Source organism: Belonocnema kinseyi, chromosome 1 (assembly GCF_010883055.1).
Source record: "Belonocnema kinseyi isolate 2016_QV_RU_SX_M_011 chromosome 1, B_treatae_v1, whole genome shotgun sequence".
Lineage (NCBI taxonomy): Eukaryota > Metazoa > Arthropoda > Insecta > Hymenoptera > Cynipidae > Belonocnema > Belonocnema kinseyi.
In genome coordinates this window covers 18,461,222-18,480,753 of record NC_046657.1, presented here as the reverse complement: position 1 = coordinate 18,480,753, position 19,532 = coordinate 18,461,222, and the positions used below count along the sequence as shown (strand labels likewise).

Below are 19,532 nucleotides of genomic sequence, written 5' to 3'. Positions count from 1 at the left end.
ACATTTTTTTCGATGTTTGCATTAAAATAAAAATTAAATAAACAAAAAAATAAAAAATCTACTCTCACCATTTTCTGAAAAATTTAGTTCTGAATTTTTCAAGAAAAAAAGTTCTAAAATCGGTGCATAATTGCGTTCTAAATGTCATTTTGAACCTCGTTTTCCGATTTCACCTCACTGTGCGACGCACAGTGGTCTGGAATAGGAATTTACTGTTCATAATCGTCCACAAGTCGTATTTCTTAACCAATTTAAAAGTTTTTTTAGAAATGCTCAGCAATTAATTTTTAAGAGAATTGTGGTTTGCTTTTTATAATTTTTTTTTCACAGAGCAACAATATATAAACAAATGTAGTGACAAAATTGACCATTTTATCTTTGTGAATTTTTATCTCAAGAAAAAATACAGATAGAAACTCACTATTAGCCGGAATTATTGCACATGCATTCATAGAACATAATTGATTTTAATAATATTTAACTTAATTATTATAAACAATTTTTATAATCAAATTCTCATTAGTGTTTTTTTATCATAGAAAAAATCGTTTATTTCACGCTAGTTGCTAATATTTTTCATAAGAGTCATAATTTGTAACAAAAAAATTAACATGAGTTAACAACTATTGTTTTTATAAACATTTCTATGAACAAATTCTTTGTAAACGAGTTTTCCTCATAGCTGAATTGATTCGTCTGAACAAAAGTGATTCAAAATTGTCTTTAAAGCCATTTATATACTTTAAGTTTTATAAAACATAAACAATATAGATTGTTTATAACAATTTAGTTAAACAAGTCTCCTAATCGGCCGTTTCCTCGTAGAAAAAAATGTTTTTTCCTTAAATAATTATTAGAGTGACATTTATTGCGGTGACTAACCAACGAAATTTAATAAAGAATAATTTATATGATTGTTATAAACAATTTTTTTAACAAATCTATGATTTATTTTTTTATATGCAAAAAGAACGGTTTTCCACTGAAATTATCCGATAATAAACTAACAGTGATTCCAAAATTGGATATGGGACATTAAATAATAATTTGCGTAATTGTTAATAACAATTTTAAAACAATGCGTGACAATCTGCGGCTGGTCATAGAAAAAAGTTATTTTTTCTTCAATCAATGAAAAGATCTGAGGACTCAAGGAGTTTGTGAATTAGGTCGTGCATAGTATGCAATCGAGAAATTTTGTGTGTGTTGAACTGTCGAATGTACTTGATATCCTTGTTCCTGGCTTCAGAAGCTTCTTCGGAATACATGCCAATTGGCAGTATAAAATTCTCCATAACTTTTCCCCCATTTGTTTTTCATGAAGTTGCGTACAAAACAAATGAAAGATAAGTGACTTCTGAATACGCAAGTACAGCGTTATTGCACCTTATTTTCACTTGTTCCTCATTTATTTTTCAGGAAGTTGCATGAAACAAATGAAAGATAGGTGACTTCTAAAAACGCAAGTACGTCGTTATTGCTATGGACAGTTTGCTACAGAAATTGTTATTGACAATCACGCAAATTATTATTTAATGTCCCACATCCAATTTTGGAATCACTGTTAGTTTATTGTCGGATAATTTTAGAGGAAAACCATCCTTTTTGCATGTAAAAAAATAAATCATAGTTTTGTTAACTAAAATTGTTTATAACAACCATATAAATTATTCTTTATTTAATTTCGTTGGTTAGTCACCGCAATAAATGTCACTCTTATAATTATTGAGGAAAAAAAAACATTTTTTTCTACGAGGAACAGCCAATTCGGAGACTTGTTTAACTAAATTGTTATAAACAATCTATATTGTTTATGTTTGATAAAGCTTAAAGTATATAAATGGCTTTAAAGACAATTGTGAATCACTTTCGTTCAGAAAAATCAAGTCAGCTATGAGAAAAACTCATTTATAAAGAATTTGTTTATAGAAATTGTTTATAATAATTAAGTTAAATATTATTAAAATCATTTATGTTCTATGAATGCATGTGCAATAATTCCGGCTGATAGTGAGATTCTATCTGTATATTTTCTTGAGATAAAAATTCACAAAGCTAAAAAGGTCAATTTTGTCACTATATACGGTTAAGAAATACGACGTGTGGGCGATTATGAAGAGTAAATTCCTATTCCAGACCACTGTGCGGCGCAGTCTGGCTGTAAGAACATCAAGTTTCTGCAATTGGGAGCCCATAATCTTATCCAATATTGTTGATCTTAATGTCTCGATGTGCCGAGGGTGGATCATTTCAGTAACATGGTTTATCAGCTTTCTGGTTTTATTTGCTTTTTTATATTGAGTTACACTGAAAGAAATGAATTGCTGGTACACATATATTACGGGTTAAATCAGCAATCTGTGTGGCTGGAATAGACATATCGATGGCTGATCTAACGCGCAATATGATTGTACCTGCAATTCATTTCTTTCAGTGTATTCGACCCATTTCGCAACTCAATTTGCTGAGATCCGTATCCAACGTGATCTTACATGGTGAATCTCGATCCCTTGTTAGGACAAAAACTGCATTTGCAGGCCTAGTTTTGCGGCCCACCTGGTTGCTAAAGTATTATTTAATTCTTAAATCACGAACTTCTTGGCGACTCCAATTCACTGGGGATGAGAGTGAGAAAATTTTGTCTTTCGTTAAGGTGGGCGTAGATATATTGTATGTATTTAATTGCAAGCAGTCATAATCCGCGGGTCCATCCGACCGTATTAGAAGAACTTGCATTAGCTTGGACGTTTGTCCAGGGAGGAGAAAAACTGCAGAAAAACCTATTCAAAACTCAGCCGGTTTATCGACAGTAAAGTTCAAAGACAGATATTCAAGCTTAGCTATTAAATGCACACATCCTACGTTAAAATTGACGTTAGATGGTCACGAAATAATTGCAATAGCTTTTTTGCAGTGTTAACAATTTTTAAAATGTAATAACTTCGGCTGAAGGCGATTTCAAGCGCATCTGCAGTCACTCAAATAGTATGCTGCTACAGAAAAAAACGCTTAAAGTCGCCGTCAACTTATGTTAATGACAGATATTGTATTTTTAAAAATGTTAACGCTGCAGCGTGAGGGTACGCTGTAGCCTACCCTCTCCGTTCATTGGTCCGCCAGTCGTAGCTAAATACAACGAATACGCAACCCTGTTATACGTCACAGATGGCCATCCTTCCGAGTGCTATTCGCGTTTGAAATGGCCTGGCATCTGGATTCCTCCATAGACCAAATTCTAAGCTAATGATCTAAGCTAATAATCGTAGCTAATGCCGTGGGTTAAATGGTGTATATTCAAACCTGCAAAATAGTTTTCATTTCAAACATTTTCACATAAAATAAGTTAACTAAAGAAAGCTAGATTTTGTAATTAAAAAGAAACAACATTTTTAGCTTTAATGAAGAAAGCACACGTCAAAAACTTCCTCGTACAGATGCTCGACAAGAAAATGTACGAAAGCTTTCACATAAATGTAAAAGATTAGTCCCTGTCGAAGCAGCTAACATTTACATTTTTCAAATCATCCGGATCTAATTCAGGCATAGGTTCTGAAGTAAAAATAGTTCGTTTAGGCTATGTCTTCATCCGAGAAATTTACATAATCCATTACTTACAGCTGCATGCAGTGCCGTATTTAGTTTTGACTAAAACTACTTTCAATTGATTTAATAGTGCTGTTTCGTCAGAAATATTTTTCCTTCAAACATATTTGTTGATCTTATAAAAAAATTTTATAAACAGATTCGGCCTACTTTGCACAGAAATACATTCTGCTTTCACTCAAAACGTTTAAAATTAGTCGAGGGGTGACGTGCTATTAAAAAACGGCTTTTCCAACATATTTGTTAGTGTTTTAAACAAATTATATGAACTAATAATTATATTCGCATTTTATCTACAATTTAGATATTATCTTAATGTCTTTCTCATACAATAGTTACGTTATTAGGGTAAAAGGTCCTCCCTCTTCTGAGTTATCGGGTGGAGGGAGCATTCATCACTCATGATCACAGTGGTATATACTGCCTAGCACAGCTTGCTAAAAGCATCTATAAACCTATAGTTATTATTTAAGATATAATTAAATGTATTATGATATAACTTAAATATTATATTCACCCAATTAATTCTTTTTCTATTAATTCTTTCTTCGTTCTATTTCTTTCTCATTGTTTTCATTTTTTATAATAGATACAAGTAAATTTCATTTCAAGTTTTACAATATACACAGTAGATACCTAGTGGACACAAAGCTTGACGACGTCTTTACGACATCGTTGCGACATCTTTACGATAACTTTACGGTATCCTTTGTCCGTGTCGTTAAGGTGTCTTTACGATATCGAAAATAAGTCGTATGACCTGACGATGTCTTTACGACATCGCAAAGACACCGAAATGACATGGACATAAGATGACATAAGATCTCAACTCCTTCTAACAGAACTCTACGGATTTGGCCTTCATAACGCTTGAGGGTGGTCCACAGAGCAAGGTTTGCCTACGAGTGGGCACAAAACTATGGAAATCACAAGAACGTCCTTGGGATGTTCCTAGGACGTCCTATGCCAGGCCAATCAACGTATTTAAGACGTCCAATGTGCTTAAGATGACTTGATGACTAAATGACATATTATAAGAGACGTCTTAGGGATGTCCCAAAGACGTCTCTGGGATATCCTTAATTTTTTTGCCCACTGGGAGGATCCATTTTTATTAATGGGGGCACTCCCTATAGAACTCCAAATCTTAGTCGATTTTCGTAATTTTCTTCACGATAAGGAATGTATATATATTTTTTTGGGGTCATAGGTGCTTTTTATCATATAATTATAATTTAAGAAACGATTTTTGTTGCCTAAGAAATAAAAAATGGCGAACACATAAACAGTTGCCGTGGAACTGTCCGTAAGGGAGGACGAATGCGGTGTACACTCCAGCACCTCGTGGGATTATTCTTAACAGTTTGAACAAAAATATTGATTGGTATATACATGTGGTCAATGGATAAGCGAATAAGATTGCAAAAATAATGATAATTGGCTGAAAGAGTGGCCTTAGAACAAAAAAGTTGATTTTTTCGGAAAAAATGCCCAACTTTGGCCCCCTAAGACGTCTTTCATAACATGTCATTTTGTCATGCTAGGCATGCCCTTTAAACCTCTAATGTCAGTACGAAAGATGTCCCGAGAACGTTCATGTCTTTAAGACGTCTTTAGATCATCTTAAGGACATTGGATGTCTTAAAGGTGTTGATTAGCCTGACATAGAACGTCCTAGGAACGTCTCAAGAACGTTCTTGAGATTTTCATAGTTTTGTGCCCACTTGAAAGTATCATGAAAATGTGTGCCAAATATGAGTTTGATCGGTAAAATAGTTTATGAGTAATGGTCTACACTGATTTTTAACATATTGAAAAAAATGTTTCGTGTTTAAAATTTCGGCAAACAAAAAACGTATAATTCTAGTTTTCCCGTCGACTTCTTTTTTCAAGTATTTCAGGCAGTTGGCTTTACGTTCCGTTCGCGCTAATGCAGCGAGTATGGTAGGGGTATTAGAAGTCGAACGTACTTGAGCATCGTATTGACGGGACATCGATCTGTTCCCAGTGGGCACAAAGTTTGGCAATGTCTTTACTACATCGTTACGACATCTTTACGACAACTTTACGGCATCCTATGTCTATGTCGTTGAGGTGTCTTTACGACATCGTAAATAAGTCGCATGAACTGACTATGTCTTTACGACATCGCAAAACACCGAAACGACATGGACACATGATGTCTCAAATTTGTCGTAAAGATGTCGTAACAATGTCGTAAAGGCGTCGCTAAATTTTGTGCCCACTGGGTTGGATCATGATTCCAAGCGAAGCAGAAACGATTCACGCTCAAGGACTCACGGGACGTCATTTTTTTAGAATTCGCGAAAATCGCTCAATTCATTGTATTCTCAAGTTTTAAACTATAAATTTAGGCAATAAAAAAATTAATTTTTTGAAGCCTTCATAGAGAGTGCCCCCCTTAAGGTGCTTTCTCAGCCTTGACAATTAGCCTTTTTATTACTCACCCAGAGGACATAAAACTATGAAAATCCCCAGAAACTTCGATGTTCTTTTCAAAACCTAGCTGAACCCTTTTTAGTGAAGATCCTGTTGAAATTCGTTTAAAAACACGCTCTTCCATTCTCACATCCGCATTCCATGTTAAGCTTAAAAATAAGATCTAAAACAATAATCATTGATTTTAAAGTCACGAGCTCATCATAAAAGTAAACCAATTAACAACTTTGTACATTTCTTATGCTACAGAGTCGGTTCGCTATCGTAAAAATACCAAGTCTCTCTCAATACTTTAAATTTGAAAACCCTATCATTTAATTTAAAAAAATTTTTTTTATCATATAATTCCGTACAGTTTCTGAAACCATCGCGTACTTTCATTCAAATGTATAGCACTTCTTTAAACGCTCAGGAGAAGCTGCCTCTTGCGGGCGATACAGCAGCCATTGAACAATCACCGATTGTTACACTTGCCCCCTTATAGAAAAGTCGCGCTATAGCGCGGCTTTTATTGAATAATTATCGTTTCAGATGATTTATCATTTTTGGGAATTTTGTTACGAATATAACTTTTACTGTTGTATATATTCGGTGTCCTCCGCTTCCATTTTTTTAATTACCGCGGCTCCATTCCTATGCTGGACAATTATATGGGCTACTTTCTATCTCATCCAGTAAGTGATAAACGCTTTCATTACGTGATTGGTGCTTTAGGAGGGAAAAAGAACAAACGACCTATCAAAATACAAAAAATAATTTTTTCGATTTTAACAGAAAAGGTAATCCAGTGGGCACAAAATTTGGCGACGTCTTTACGACATCGTTACGATATCCTGACGACTACTTTATGACATCCTATGTCTATTTCGTTGAGGTGTCTTCAAGGTATCGTAAATAAGTCGTATGATCTGACAAAGTCTTTACGATATCGCAAAGACACCGAAACGACATGGACATAGGATGTCGTAAGGTTGTCGTAACGATGTCGTTAATACGTCGCCAAATTGTGTGCCCACTGAGAAGTGCCCTCTATACCTATTACTCAGGTGATCATATTTTGAGTCAATGTTTTCTTGTTACTGTATTCAAACCTACTCAATGCCAACTGTCGTGCTATAAGATGTAATTCCCTTCATGATAAAATTATCTAAATCATGAGCACCTTTATTTCAATAAATTCTATTGTTAGTGGTTATATGTCACTCTTTTGATACAGGTAGAGAACTTTAAAGTAATTATTTTATTTCAGAATTATATTGCAAGTAAATTTTACTATTCGGTTCGATTTTGATTCCTCTAGAATCAAACCGAAGGGCCTATGACAAAGCCACCGAACGCGTCCTCGGGTTGCGGATAGAGGGTCCCTGTACCAAGGGCTACTGCTGAATATGAATACAAAAAAAAAAAATAGGCAGTCGCGGACAATTGTCCATGAGTGGTCCCGAAGGAATTAACCCCCAAGCGGAGGTGTGAAAACCGCGCCGAAAGCTGAATGGCACCTGGGTGAGGTGTCTAAAATGGTGATTTTTAGACAGAGGAAAAATCGCGTATTCATAGGAATACGCGATTAAAATTAAATTAAAATTAAAAAATTAATTTTTCTGAATTCAACGCTTGTTAAAGGGAATGCATGTCCTGTTGGTCAGAATTGATAAAATATTTTGTTTCAAGATTCATATTTTGTGGTTTAATTTCACTGTTTTTCATTCGAAAAGTTCAAATATTATAATATTAATAATATTAATAATCCTATGTATTTCTTTAGAAGTTCCTAGGATGTCCTGTGCAGGCCAATTAAAGTCTCTAAGACGTCCAATGCCTTAAAGGTGACCTAAAGACAGCTTAAAGGCATGGACGTTCTCGGGACATCTTTCGTACTGAAATTAGACCTTTTAAGAGCATCGCTGGGATGACCAAGACATGTTATAAAAGACGTCTTACGGATATCCCAAAGACGTCTTTAGGACATCCTTAATTTGTTTGCCCACTGGGCAAACAAGCTTTTCTCCTGAAATTCTGAATGGTATGATTTCATATTTTAAACAAAAAAATATAAATGTCTAAAAGCAGAATCAAACAAAGAGCTTTTTTCGAAAAATAGTCTGGTTCTTGTTTTATTTCAATTACTTGAAAATGGATATATTTTATGTGCCTGGGAAGAAGCAAACTGCCACCATGAGTATATCCATGGCGAACGGTCTTTCATTTCTCACTCAATTTTCCTATTTTAGAGATTACAATTGGATTAGAGAAATTAAGAAGGATTGAATATTAAGGAATTTAATATTAATATTATGCATTTGGTTCATTACATTTAAGAGCATCCCTGAGATGACCAAGACATGTTATAAAAGACGTCTTACGGATATCCCAAAGACGTCTCTAGGACATTCTTAAGTTTGTTGCCCACTGTGAAATATTAAAATTAAATTCCTTAATATCTAATCATTCTTAATTTCTCTAAACTGGCTGTAACCTTTAACAATAGGAAAATTGAGTGAGGCATGACAGGCACTCAATCTAAATCCTGGGCTCGATCATCAGTTTACGATATTTAAAGTATCGTCGAAAAAATAACACTTTGGACCTCCCACTGTTTAAATAAGACATGATCCACGCCGATATTCCGTTCGCTAGGGGTACACTCATCATGACAGTTTTCTCCTTCTCAGGCGCATAAAATGCATTAATTTTCAATTAATTGGAATAAAACAAGAACCATATCATTTTTGAAAAAAGCTGTATGTTTGATTCTGTATTTACACATTTATATTCTGTGGTTGAAATATGAAATCAAGCAATTTAGACTTGTAGGAGAAAAGCTTGTTTGAGTAATACGTGGGCTAATTCTCGAGCCTGAGAAAGCGCTTTATGTATTTCCCCTATAAAAAATGATCGCTATGGGTATTTATCTGAAATAAATGGTGAACAAAGCCAAATAGTGCAGGAGAAACTATACTCCTATTTTCTTTCTATTTTCAAGAAGAAATGGAATTCTTATTTTTATAATAAAAATCCGTTTCAAACTAAAAACACAAAATTGTTACTCTTAGAGTTCATAACTCATGTAAAACCGTCAAACACTGGAAGAAGATCCGAAGATGACATCGATAAATATTAAAATCTTCATGATGTCATTGTTTTCTATGCTAAGGAAACGCCAGAAACAAACAAATTAATTTAAATCTAAGTTCCCATGCAAATTCCTAACAGAACCTCTTAGAGAAGCAATTTTGTATTTGTGGTGTCATTCGCGAGAAAGCAGAACCTAATCAGTTCGTCGTGGAGCTACATTAAAAGCATTAGTTAGAGAAAAAGAACAAAACACAATTGGTGCTTCGTAGAGACACGTTTCAATCATTATTTACAGTTAAAAGTTGATTAATTTATTCCAGATTTGCCATTATAAATCCTAATAGAACCTCTTAGAACTGCAACTTTAAACTTGTGTCATTTGTGAAAAAGCAGTACCTAACAGGTGCCTCATTTTGAAAGAATTATTTTTAGTTTTAATATCTGATTGATTTAGATCCAAGTTACCATGTAAATTCCTAACAGAACCTCTTAGAGAAGCAATTTTGTATTTGTGGTGTCATTCGCGAGAAAGCAGAACCTAATCAGTTCGTCGTGGAGCTACCTTAAAAGCATTAGTTAGAGAAAAAGAACAAAACACAATTGGTGCTTCGTAGAGACACGTTTCAATCATTATTTACAGTTAAAAGTTGATTAATTTATTCCAGATTTGCCATTATAAATCCTAATAGAACCTCTTAGAACTGCAACTTTAAACTTGTGTCATTTGTGAAAAAGCAGTACCTAACAGGTGCCTCATTTTGAAAGAATTATTTTTAGTTTTAATATCTGATTGATTTAGATCCAAGTTACCATGTAAATTCCTAACAGAACCTCTTAGAGAAGGAATTTTGCACTTGTGCCATTTTCCAGAAAGCAGAACCTAATAGGTGCCTCCTAGAGCCACATTGAAACCATTATTTTGAGTTTAGACTTTAATTAATTTAATCCCGATTTGCCATTAGAAATCATAATAGCACCTCCTAGAACAGCAATTTTAAAATTGTGCCATTCATGAGAAAGCAGTACCTCATAGGTAGCTCGTGAAGCCACTTTGAAAGCATTATCTTGAGTTTCAACCTAATTAATTTAATTTTGATGAAACATTCAAATTCCTAATAGTACCCGATAGAGCAGCAGTTATGACCTTGTGTTATTCGTGAAAAAGGAGAACCTAATAGATTCCTTTAGGGCCACTTTCAATGCATATCTTCAAATTTTAGTTCGACAAATTGAATTTCACCTCACTATTAAAAACCTCATAGAGCCACATAGAGAAGAATCTTGTGCGTCGTAATATTCCCAGTCGTATTTTAAAAGCACATCAGTGCCTATTAGAAAAAAAAATCAAGTTCATTTTAGTGCCAGTAGCCTTTAAGTGCCGAATACAAACCTTTAGAAACCAAATTCAAATAAAAACGCTCTTAAGAACCACTTAAAACCACATAGAAATCTATTTGCATCCTATATCGCTTCAAATAGTTCATATTTATAAACTAGTAAGAATTTTTAATTGGGCAGTAATGATTCCTGTGTATCGTTAGAATAACACATGAGGTTATATAACCTTAAAAATACATAGGAATAACTACTGCGCACGCCAGATATATCCGCGTTCTCTTATCACTGGTGCGTGCCTTATTTGTTTTTGCATCGCTCGAGCGGCTAATTCAAATTTATTTATATAAGAATTAAAATGTGTCGAAAACACTTTTTTTACTCGTGAATAATAATATTGAGTGCAACTTATATTTGTGCAATAGCATTAGGCCCTCCTGATTTTAGTTCGATCAGATAAGATTTTCTGTTTCTTGTATCCCGCAGTGGGCACTAGACTATAAAAACTCCAAGAACGTCCTTGGGACGTTCCTAGGACGTCCTACGTCAGGACAATTAAGACGTCCAATGTCCAAAAGATGACGAAAATTGACGAATATTGATCGTCTGGTTCGCATTTGGATTTTAAACTGGTTATAACGGAATCCCATTTTATTTTTGTTTTTGTCGAGTCCAACGGCATTATAAAACTGTTCCAACCCGCAACTCGACTACATTTGTAACGGTCTTGCATTCTTATACTAAATAATAAACGCAATGCAGGGTTAATATGTTTGTCGGAACTGAATTTCCAGAAACACGCCATTTCCTTTTGTGTATCAATTTTATACCGCCAAAATTGTCTAAATGTGTCATGTACTTTAAAGCTTATAGAGTATATTTTAGATAAATTTAGTCGTTATGCAATATTTTGGCCTGACATTATTATAACTTTCCCATTTTGTTTCAGAATTACAATTGTCTTTTCCTCACCTTGACGTTACGGTTTGAAGGGGGAGAGTGTACCAAGTTTATCAAATAATAATGGTCAATGTTTCTGGAATTTCGGGATTGTGCGTGTATAAATGATCGGGTCCGCCCAATGAACCAACTCCTTACATAGTCTCTCCAGCTTTTTAATTGAACGTTATTTCTTTGCTAATTTGTAGGTTAAATCATCTGACGCTTAACTAATTTACAATTGTAAAATCAGAGCACTGGCTGCTTCTGATCCAAGCCGCTCTAGGTGAAGAACTTTTTAATTTTTATTTCAACCTTAAAAGAAATTTAAAAAGTTCAGTCTCAATATATTTGTATATCTATATTTATGTAGAGGACTTCCCATCGCCTGTATTACAGTTGATAATGGATGATAGGCAAACAAATAAGACAAATGTCTGAGATGTAGTATTTTCAAAAAAAAATTCTTTAAAAAAATTCAAACTGACGTAATTTCTATTATTTTCAAATTTTGTCAACAATATTTCACCACAATGTCTTACCTACCTAATATTAATATTTTCCTTAGTTTACAGAAAATTGTTCTTATTTCGATCAACTCTGATATTCCTGACCTGGAACCTCTCATTATTGTAAATTTGGATACATAAAATTTAGGTTGAATGCAATTTAGGGTGAATAAAAATGACGAAAAATGGAAATTCGGTCACATGAAAATAAGGTTACACAGAAATTAGGACACTTAACAATTATGACAAATAGAAATGTGGGTGAAGAAAATTTATTTTTAAGGTGAAATTCGAGCATTTAAAAAATATCGCAAATGAAAATTGTGACAAACGAAAATTATGTACGATAACAAATCGGGTACATACAATTAATGTAAAATGCTTCTTGAGGTAAATAGAAATTAGATTATATAAAAATTAGTGTTTGGAAACGTGAGTCTTCTTGCCTCTCACGTTTTCGGGTGGTTGATTAAAGTGAGTCCCCTTGCCTCTCATGTTTCGGGGTGCTTGATTAGCGTGAGTACCCTGGCCTCTCACGTTTTGGGGTGCTTGATTAGCGAGAGTCCCTTTGCCACTTACTTCTAGTTATAGGCAAAATAATGGAGAAGATTTTTATCCAATGCTCCAATTGTTTCCATTCACTTCTCGACAGTGAGCCAACCAAGGATGAAAACCATCAACAGCATTTTTGATAATTTCAGTAGGAATTAGATTGCATTCATCAATTATTCTTTATTACAAGTCTGCTCAATTTTGAAGTTTGATTTTAAACACTCAATCTTTTAGATAAACCAAAAAATGTATCCCAGAGGTATTAATACAGGTGATCTAGCTCGCAATTCAATTGTGCCTCTACATCCAATAGACCGATCATCAAACACTGTATTTAAGTTATCGCGAAAGTCTCGTCCGTATTGCGGCGGAGCACCATTCTGTTGAAACCAATGAATCCAATGAAACTGTTGTATCATCAAAGTTCTCTCCAGTAATCTCTATTATTGTAGGAACTATTTGATATCATAACATAATCTCATACCTATCAGTATTCAAATTACTTACTTATGTATTGCTCTTGAGGAGCCTTGCATATAGAAGTATGTGGAACTTTGGTAAATACTAACAAAACACTCAATGAGTTTTCCTCATTTTTTTTTGACCTTGATCTTCCTAATCTAGGTACATCTCTTACAGTGTCTCAATCATGAAACCGTCTAATAGTTAATTGAACGGTTGATGTTGCCATTCCATTTGCCCCACATCTACATGTTTTGTTGAAAAGCTTTTTCACTTCCCTGTAAGATCACGTCACTACACTCCAGTTGTATAAATTTCCTATTGTCAAGTGATGAAAGCCATTCAACATTGCTTCTTTTTTCAGAAATTAAAAAAAAAAGTATGGTTGGGAAGTGGAATGTTTCACATATAAATGCAGTAGCTATAGGTTTGCAAAATAATCTATTGAAATTTTAATTTAATCGATTCTTAGTATGAACTTCTCCAACAAATGAAAAATGTGTTTTCCAGAAAAAAATTATTGTATCCAGTGTCGCATTATAAAATGCAAAACAACGAACAATAATAAAACACTTTAGATGCAAGAAAACTTACTGCGCTCACGTCGTTATTCCTGATAAAAGGCTTAACTCGATTCTATTTTATAATAAAAAAGTTGCTACGTGACCTTGTTGATTATCTTGTCGGAGCAAGAGGGAGAGAGGAAGAGATAGAGAGATAGGGAGGCAGAGAGAAAGATAAGAACAGAGGGGGAAGGAGAGAGTGAAAGAAGGAAGGAAAGACAGGAAAAGTAAGGACGGGGTAGAGAAAGAGGGAGGGAGATGACATACGACCTGAGTACATTTTTGAACGTAAAATTGACCGCTCTTTCGATTGCCGACGTCAAATAAGGGGGTTTCTATTTTTTTAAAGTTAACCTTAAAATGACCCCGAAGGATATGGTCACACCTAAATGCACCTTGCTAAAAGAAATAAGTACCATTGAATTCTTGGTTAGAAGTTACACCAAGAATGGTCTTAGTTTTTTAAGACTGTAGTAGCGCAAAAACTGGTAGTGTTTTTAACGAATTTAATCAAAATCCTTGAGACAACAGAAAATATACTTTACTTACTCGTCAGGTAATGTGGGAGCACCTTCTTCTTGTCCTGGGGCGTTTACGTGATAAACGCAAAAGTTTTCTAGTAGAACACGCATATCGATGTAATTGAAAAATGCCTGGAAGCTCGAGATATCTGAAAATAGACCAAGCAGGAGCAACTATAAGTTCAGGTTTTGGAACCTTTAGAAAAAACGAAGCTTATATCTTTTGTCAAAGAAAGATATACAGTTATATTCACACAGTTAAAAGTTTGCCAGAAGGTCAAGTGTGGGATTTCACCGAAAGCGGTTACAATTCTACAAAATTGCACCCACTCTCGGCGAAATCACGGTAATATTTTAGATGCAACCACATCTCCCTACCGTGAAATAGGAGGTTACAGTATGCTGTAACTGTGTCTACTGTCACTGTTTGGCGGAGTGGTATTGGGTATAATAACGTAAGAGGGACAGAAGTAGAAATAAATCACTCTTAGTGCCGCATTATGCCTTTGGATAAACGCTTTGGCCACATGAGTTGAAAAACTAGATATTATGTATTCTAGATTCTCGGAATGTACATGGTCCGTTCTGCAGCTATCATCGGGAATTTCTTCACCTAAAATTTGACGACGGTAAGCTAAAGTGAAAATGAAACCATCTTTACAGGCGAAAATGAAACTCCTCGCTTGACTTCAATCTGCATGATTTTAGGAAAGCCAACTTTAGTTTAGATTCGGTCTCCCTTCCTTCAAAATAACCGCGGCGCATTATTTACCCAAAACTCTATTCAGGTCTCCAGACTGTATTTCTCGACAATCCCTGCAGCTAGATATAGTTGTTTCTTATTTTCAGCATAGATCTTAAGATCAACCATACAAAATACGGGACTGACATGCTTTCGATATTCCGATTTGCCGCATAAGTACCATTCAGAATGGCAAAGTGCGAGAGATAGTGCCAATAATGTCAGACAAAAGAGCAGAGCGTTTATGGTGTCGTCCTGTCAAAAAGCTTTCTGAAAGGTGAAGTTGTTAGTTGTCACACGGCGTTTTCCAGATGTGCTATTAAATCTGGTCTTCCAAAGCGGCTTCAAACTCTCTATGCACCTTACGATGTGTGGTAGCAACTTGAAGGTTTTCAATAGACACATGAAAGCTCTATGGCAGGTTTAATCAAAAGCCCTTCTGTAGTCAATCCAGGTCATTGATAGTAGAGATAGTAGTATCCATATTCTGTCAACAATATGCTTTGTTGAGTGTGTAATAACGGATTCACATTATGCGCGCATACTGTCAGACCCTAGAAAATGAAATGCTGCCAGATATTATGTCACAAATTGCACACTAAATGTAAAATCCGTATTGTTTTACCCAGCTTATCTTTATGCTGAATTGATGCATTCGTATTCTGGTCTTATGACAATCGTTGTTTTTTTGCGGTTTTCATATAACGTAGTTCTCGCTGCATTATACACACTACAATTAATGATCCAAAGGTCGCACACTTCGGACAAATCTCCACGAAGCGCATATTCCAGTTTAGCCAAATCTTTAGACTTAAAACACCTGCATGTGGATGTTTCTCCTGGTCCTTGAGCATAGCTCTTCCTTCATTGGATGCCTACCCGCGGTTGGTCTTAGGGTAGCCTATCTTTTTCTATTGCTGACTTGTCTTAGCCGCGGTAGAGTAGGAGCTCCGCTAGTATAACCCCTGTTGGAGAGGTTAGCGGCAAAGTTTCGCAGTACTACATTAAGTCGTACCTTACTCGATCAGTTCACCCAAAAGTATTGAGATTTTTCCGGACCATCGCATAGACTCTATCTTGATTGACTACCCACATTCTAGAGTAGTCGGCATTGTCGTCCGCCCTATTGCTGGAGACCTGCACGTCCTATTTATTCAAACCGAACTTACTACAACTATGTTTGGGGTTATAATTGTTTTTCGAAGGGGCACCCAGGTTATCTGCTAAATATGGTTACGATAATTAATATGCAGTCGCAGACAATTGTTCAAGAATGGACCTGACGAATAATCCTAAGCGGACGCGTAACAGCCGTGCTGAAACTTGAATGGCATCTGGGTGAACTGCCTTAAATAGTGACTCCGGGATACCTGGCGATCCCGCAGAGATAGTCAATACGATGGATTGGCAAAATACATGGCGCAAAGCAAGCTCCAGGGCAATTTTTAGGATCAGAAGAAACATTAATATCAAGGTTTTTCTCCGGCGCAAAGATCTGGCTAATCTAGATGACGAGCTTTGTGGAGATTTTCGCGAAGATTCCGACCTCTCAAATACCAATTTTAGTTTGCGTCATGCAGTAAGAGCGTTGGCAGATGCAAACCGTAAAGTAGAACGAACGGTTGATCAGAAGACAAAACGACACATGCATCAACTCAGCATAAAAATAGGTTGAGTCAGAGAGATCAGTCCTCACACACTAAACAAATCAAAGCTACTCACCATCAAGGGGCATGTTGTTGATAGAATACGGGGACTATCTGACACTAGAAGAAGTCTAAATAGGATGGAGAGTAACGGCCACCTATCACTACTGAGGAGGTAAAAAAAGATTAAGAGGCATATTCAGCTCTGGGAATAGATCGTAGTCCAAAGATAACAGACCAAGAGCAACGCAGCTTAAAGAAAGGCGTAGTTGCAATATAGCACCGGTGTGAGTAACACGCCTCTCTCTTGCTGCGTATGAATTTCTTTATCTGATCTAGTTTTTTAACTGCTAAATTTTTTCTTTGCCTATTATCAAACTGGTTTTGTGCTGTTTCAACTGCTGGGATAAGTTATTGCTCTTGATTTTATGATTTTCTGTCAGAATTCTGACCGGATTTTTGTCTTTTTGTGGAACTTGTGGCCTTAAACAGACATCTTTATAAAGTTATTAAACTCCATAAAAGCCGACTCAGAGAAAACCGAAAAGGGCTTCAAACTACTTTAAACTGACAAAGCTCTATTGAAGACCGATTTTGATACTTAAGAAAATTAAATTCAGCACATTTAATCAGAATATAAATAGCTGAAAGAAGTTTATCAGACATTAAACGAAAAGCGTGGTTCACTCAAGCGACAGGTTGACTTTCTTTAGCGACAATCCCGCTCCTGGAAGGTTTTTATTCACAACCTATCGGACGATAAAAAACCTAACAAGGAACTCTTCTCATTCGTTCTCATTATTCTCACTAGCGCTGGGCTCTCATTTAATGAAACGAATATTGATACCATTTATCGGTGGGGACGAACGCAAGACAGTAGTCCCGTTCTTGTACGTTTCACTTCTGGCAGATGGACGCAGAAGGTTCTCAACGAACGCGCAGGTTTCAAAAGAGATATTTCTTAACTATTTTCTAAGCAATTACACTTTTCTTGGATTTCAGGGTATGGTTGTTAACGATCTTGTTGCGTGTAACGTTGGCTCAATAGACCTAATTTCCAATTTTAAAGTACTTAAATTATCTAGACGTCCGGTCATCTTCCGGTTCGCGTTGATATTTCGCATTTCGTGCAGACGAATACAAGTGTGAATAGAGACTGATTTTCATTGTATGATATAATAATTTAAAATGCAAACCATAAATATGACTATATACACGATGAGTCTATTTTTAAGAACTCCGCATACTCCAACGGCAAAATAAATATCGTAAATAATAACTTAATTGCCACAATCTCAGCTGTCGCCGATAAGTAAGATTTAGTAGCAAAGCTTTATTGGCATACTCCAGAGAAAAATCTAGGTATGATAAAAAACAAAAAGTCACGCGCCATAAGCTTAGACAATCTTTAAATGTCTATAAAGTTCGAATTTCATCGATATGGAGAGGACAAAATACCCAGAAATCAAAAAATTTTTTGCGAAGTTACGTAGGTCCAAGAACGGGCAATGCGAATCTTTATGGCTAGATTCACTAGCGGCTTGTAAGTTATCCTAAGCATTTTTAGACAGCGTCAATAGATTCAGATTGCAGTCTCCTTCGACTAACAATGTAAGCATGCATGTATGGCAATACCTTATTTTATTCCTATCCAGTTAAATTTCTCCTTTTCATATATTTGAGTTCAATGGAAAGACCTTTATTGGACTGAGATATCTCAATTAATGAAATTAAAACCTCCCAGTGGGAAAATAATTAAGGATGTCCTAGAGATGTCTTTGATAAATCCCTAAGAACGTCCTAAGGACATTCTTGAGATTTTCATAGTTTTGTGATCACTGGGTCTTTATTAAGATTTAAATGTTATAAAGCGCCGAGCGAGGATGAGATTCCCAATAAATTTTTCAAAAACCTTCCGAAAAGGTATAATTATATACATATATACATTCTCCCAGAAAATCAGGCCAGTTGCAGGCCTGGAAGACGTTATTGGGTAAAGATTAAATGATTAGATCGAAAATGAAGAAATACTCACGGTTGAGACCTAAATCGTGATAAGTAAGAATCACCGGTTTTCCTCGATTGCCTTGAATCGCTACAAGCAAAGTTCCCTTATCTGTTTCAATTCTTTCTTCTTGAACGGAACCATCGTCTCTTGTCAAATACCTTAGCGCTGGGAATTGTAGTTCAATTTTCTTTAGTTCTATATTATCCATACTGTCCGAAGGCATCGTGCTAAAAAAGAATAAATTACATTGATTAATAATTTGAGCATTAATATTTAAATTTAACCATACAATGTATATTTTTTTGTTTCATCTTAAAAGTAGGATTTATTCCATTCAATTAAATAAAAGATGTTTTCTTTGGGTAAAATACACATTCGGCTGAAAAGTTATTTTCAAATCTTTAATTTGCTTATTATGCTTTTCTTCTTCAATGGTAGAACTTGAATGAAGTGAATGTTTACTAATAAGTTAATGTAGTTTAATGTACCATCCCTACTGTTTTTTTTCACCTTGCAATCTTCTACAGTCTTAATATGCGATTGTCTCAAGAAATTTATCACAAAAAAATAGTTTGCATAAAATCTAAACTTTACAGACAACAAAATCACTTCCCTATTCCTTGTTTTTTTAAAATATTATCAACCATAATTGGAATACATCATTAACAAGAAACTTTTACATAAAGAATCATAAAAATCAGAATTTTTACAAATATTTTTTAACTGAAAAATCAATCAATTAGAAAAACACTATAGATCAGTAACTTGTAACTTTTTTTTATTTATTTTATATCACAGTAAACTTTCGGGATCATTCGGCACGGTATTTCAACACATATTTTAACGCATAAATTAAGGTCTCTGCGTTTTAGGTGACTATGACTCTGCGAGTATTCCAACAAGCGTGTTACAGCGAGGTAGGAACGATAGAGTAGGGGCACTCTTTAAATACTTGATTCTGAGAATTATACTCTCCTACATCGCTGCAGATAAATAGATAACAAGAGAGTACTGTATTGGTGTACAGTCTGTCAAGTTAAAGCGTGGGTGGCTTTACTCGCAGTCGGTAAGGTGTATCGACATGATTTTGGTGTCAAAATATTAAGAAGAGCTCCCT

The 19,532-nt window shown here is 35.1% G+C and overlaps 1 protein-coding gene across 2 annotated transcripts in view; it reads right to left on the bottom strand.

The window, feature by feature from the left end:
• Positions 1-19,532, bottom strand: part of LOC117178386 (protein NDRG3-like) — a 193,235-nt gene that overhangs the window by 36,769 nt on the left and 136,934 nt on the right. For both annotated transcript variants that reach the window (XM_033376045.1, XM_033373222.1), the window contains 2 exons: positions 18,443-18,642; positions 14,048-14,168 (listed from right to left, as the gene is read on the bottom strand). In XM_033376045.1, the coding sequence (XP_033231936.1) occupies positions 14,048-14,168; positions 18,443-18,638 (317 nt within the window). In that variant the 5' untranslated portion in view covers positions 18,639-18,642. The remainder of the gene's footprint in view (positions 1-14,047; positions 14,169-18,442; positions 18,643-19,532) is intronic.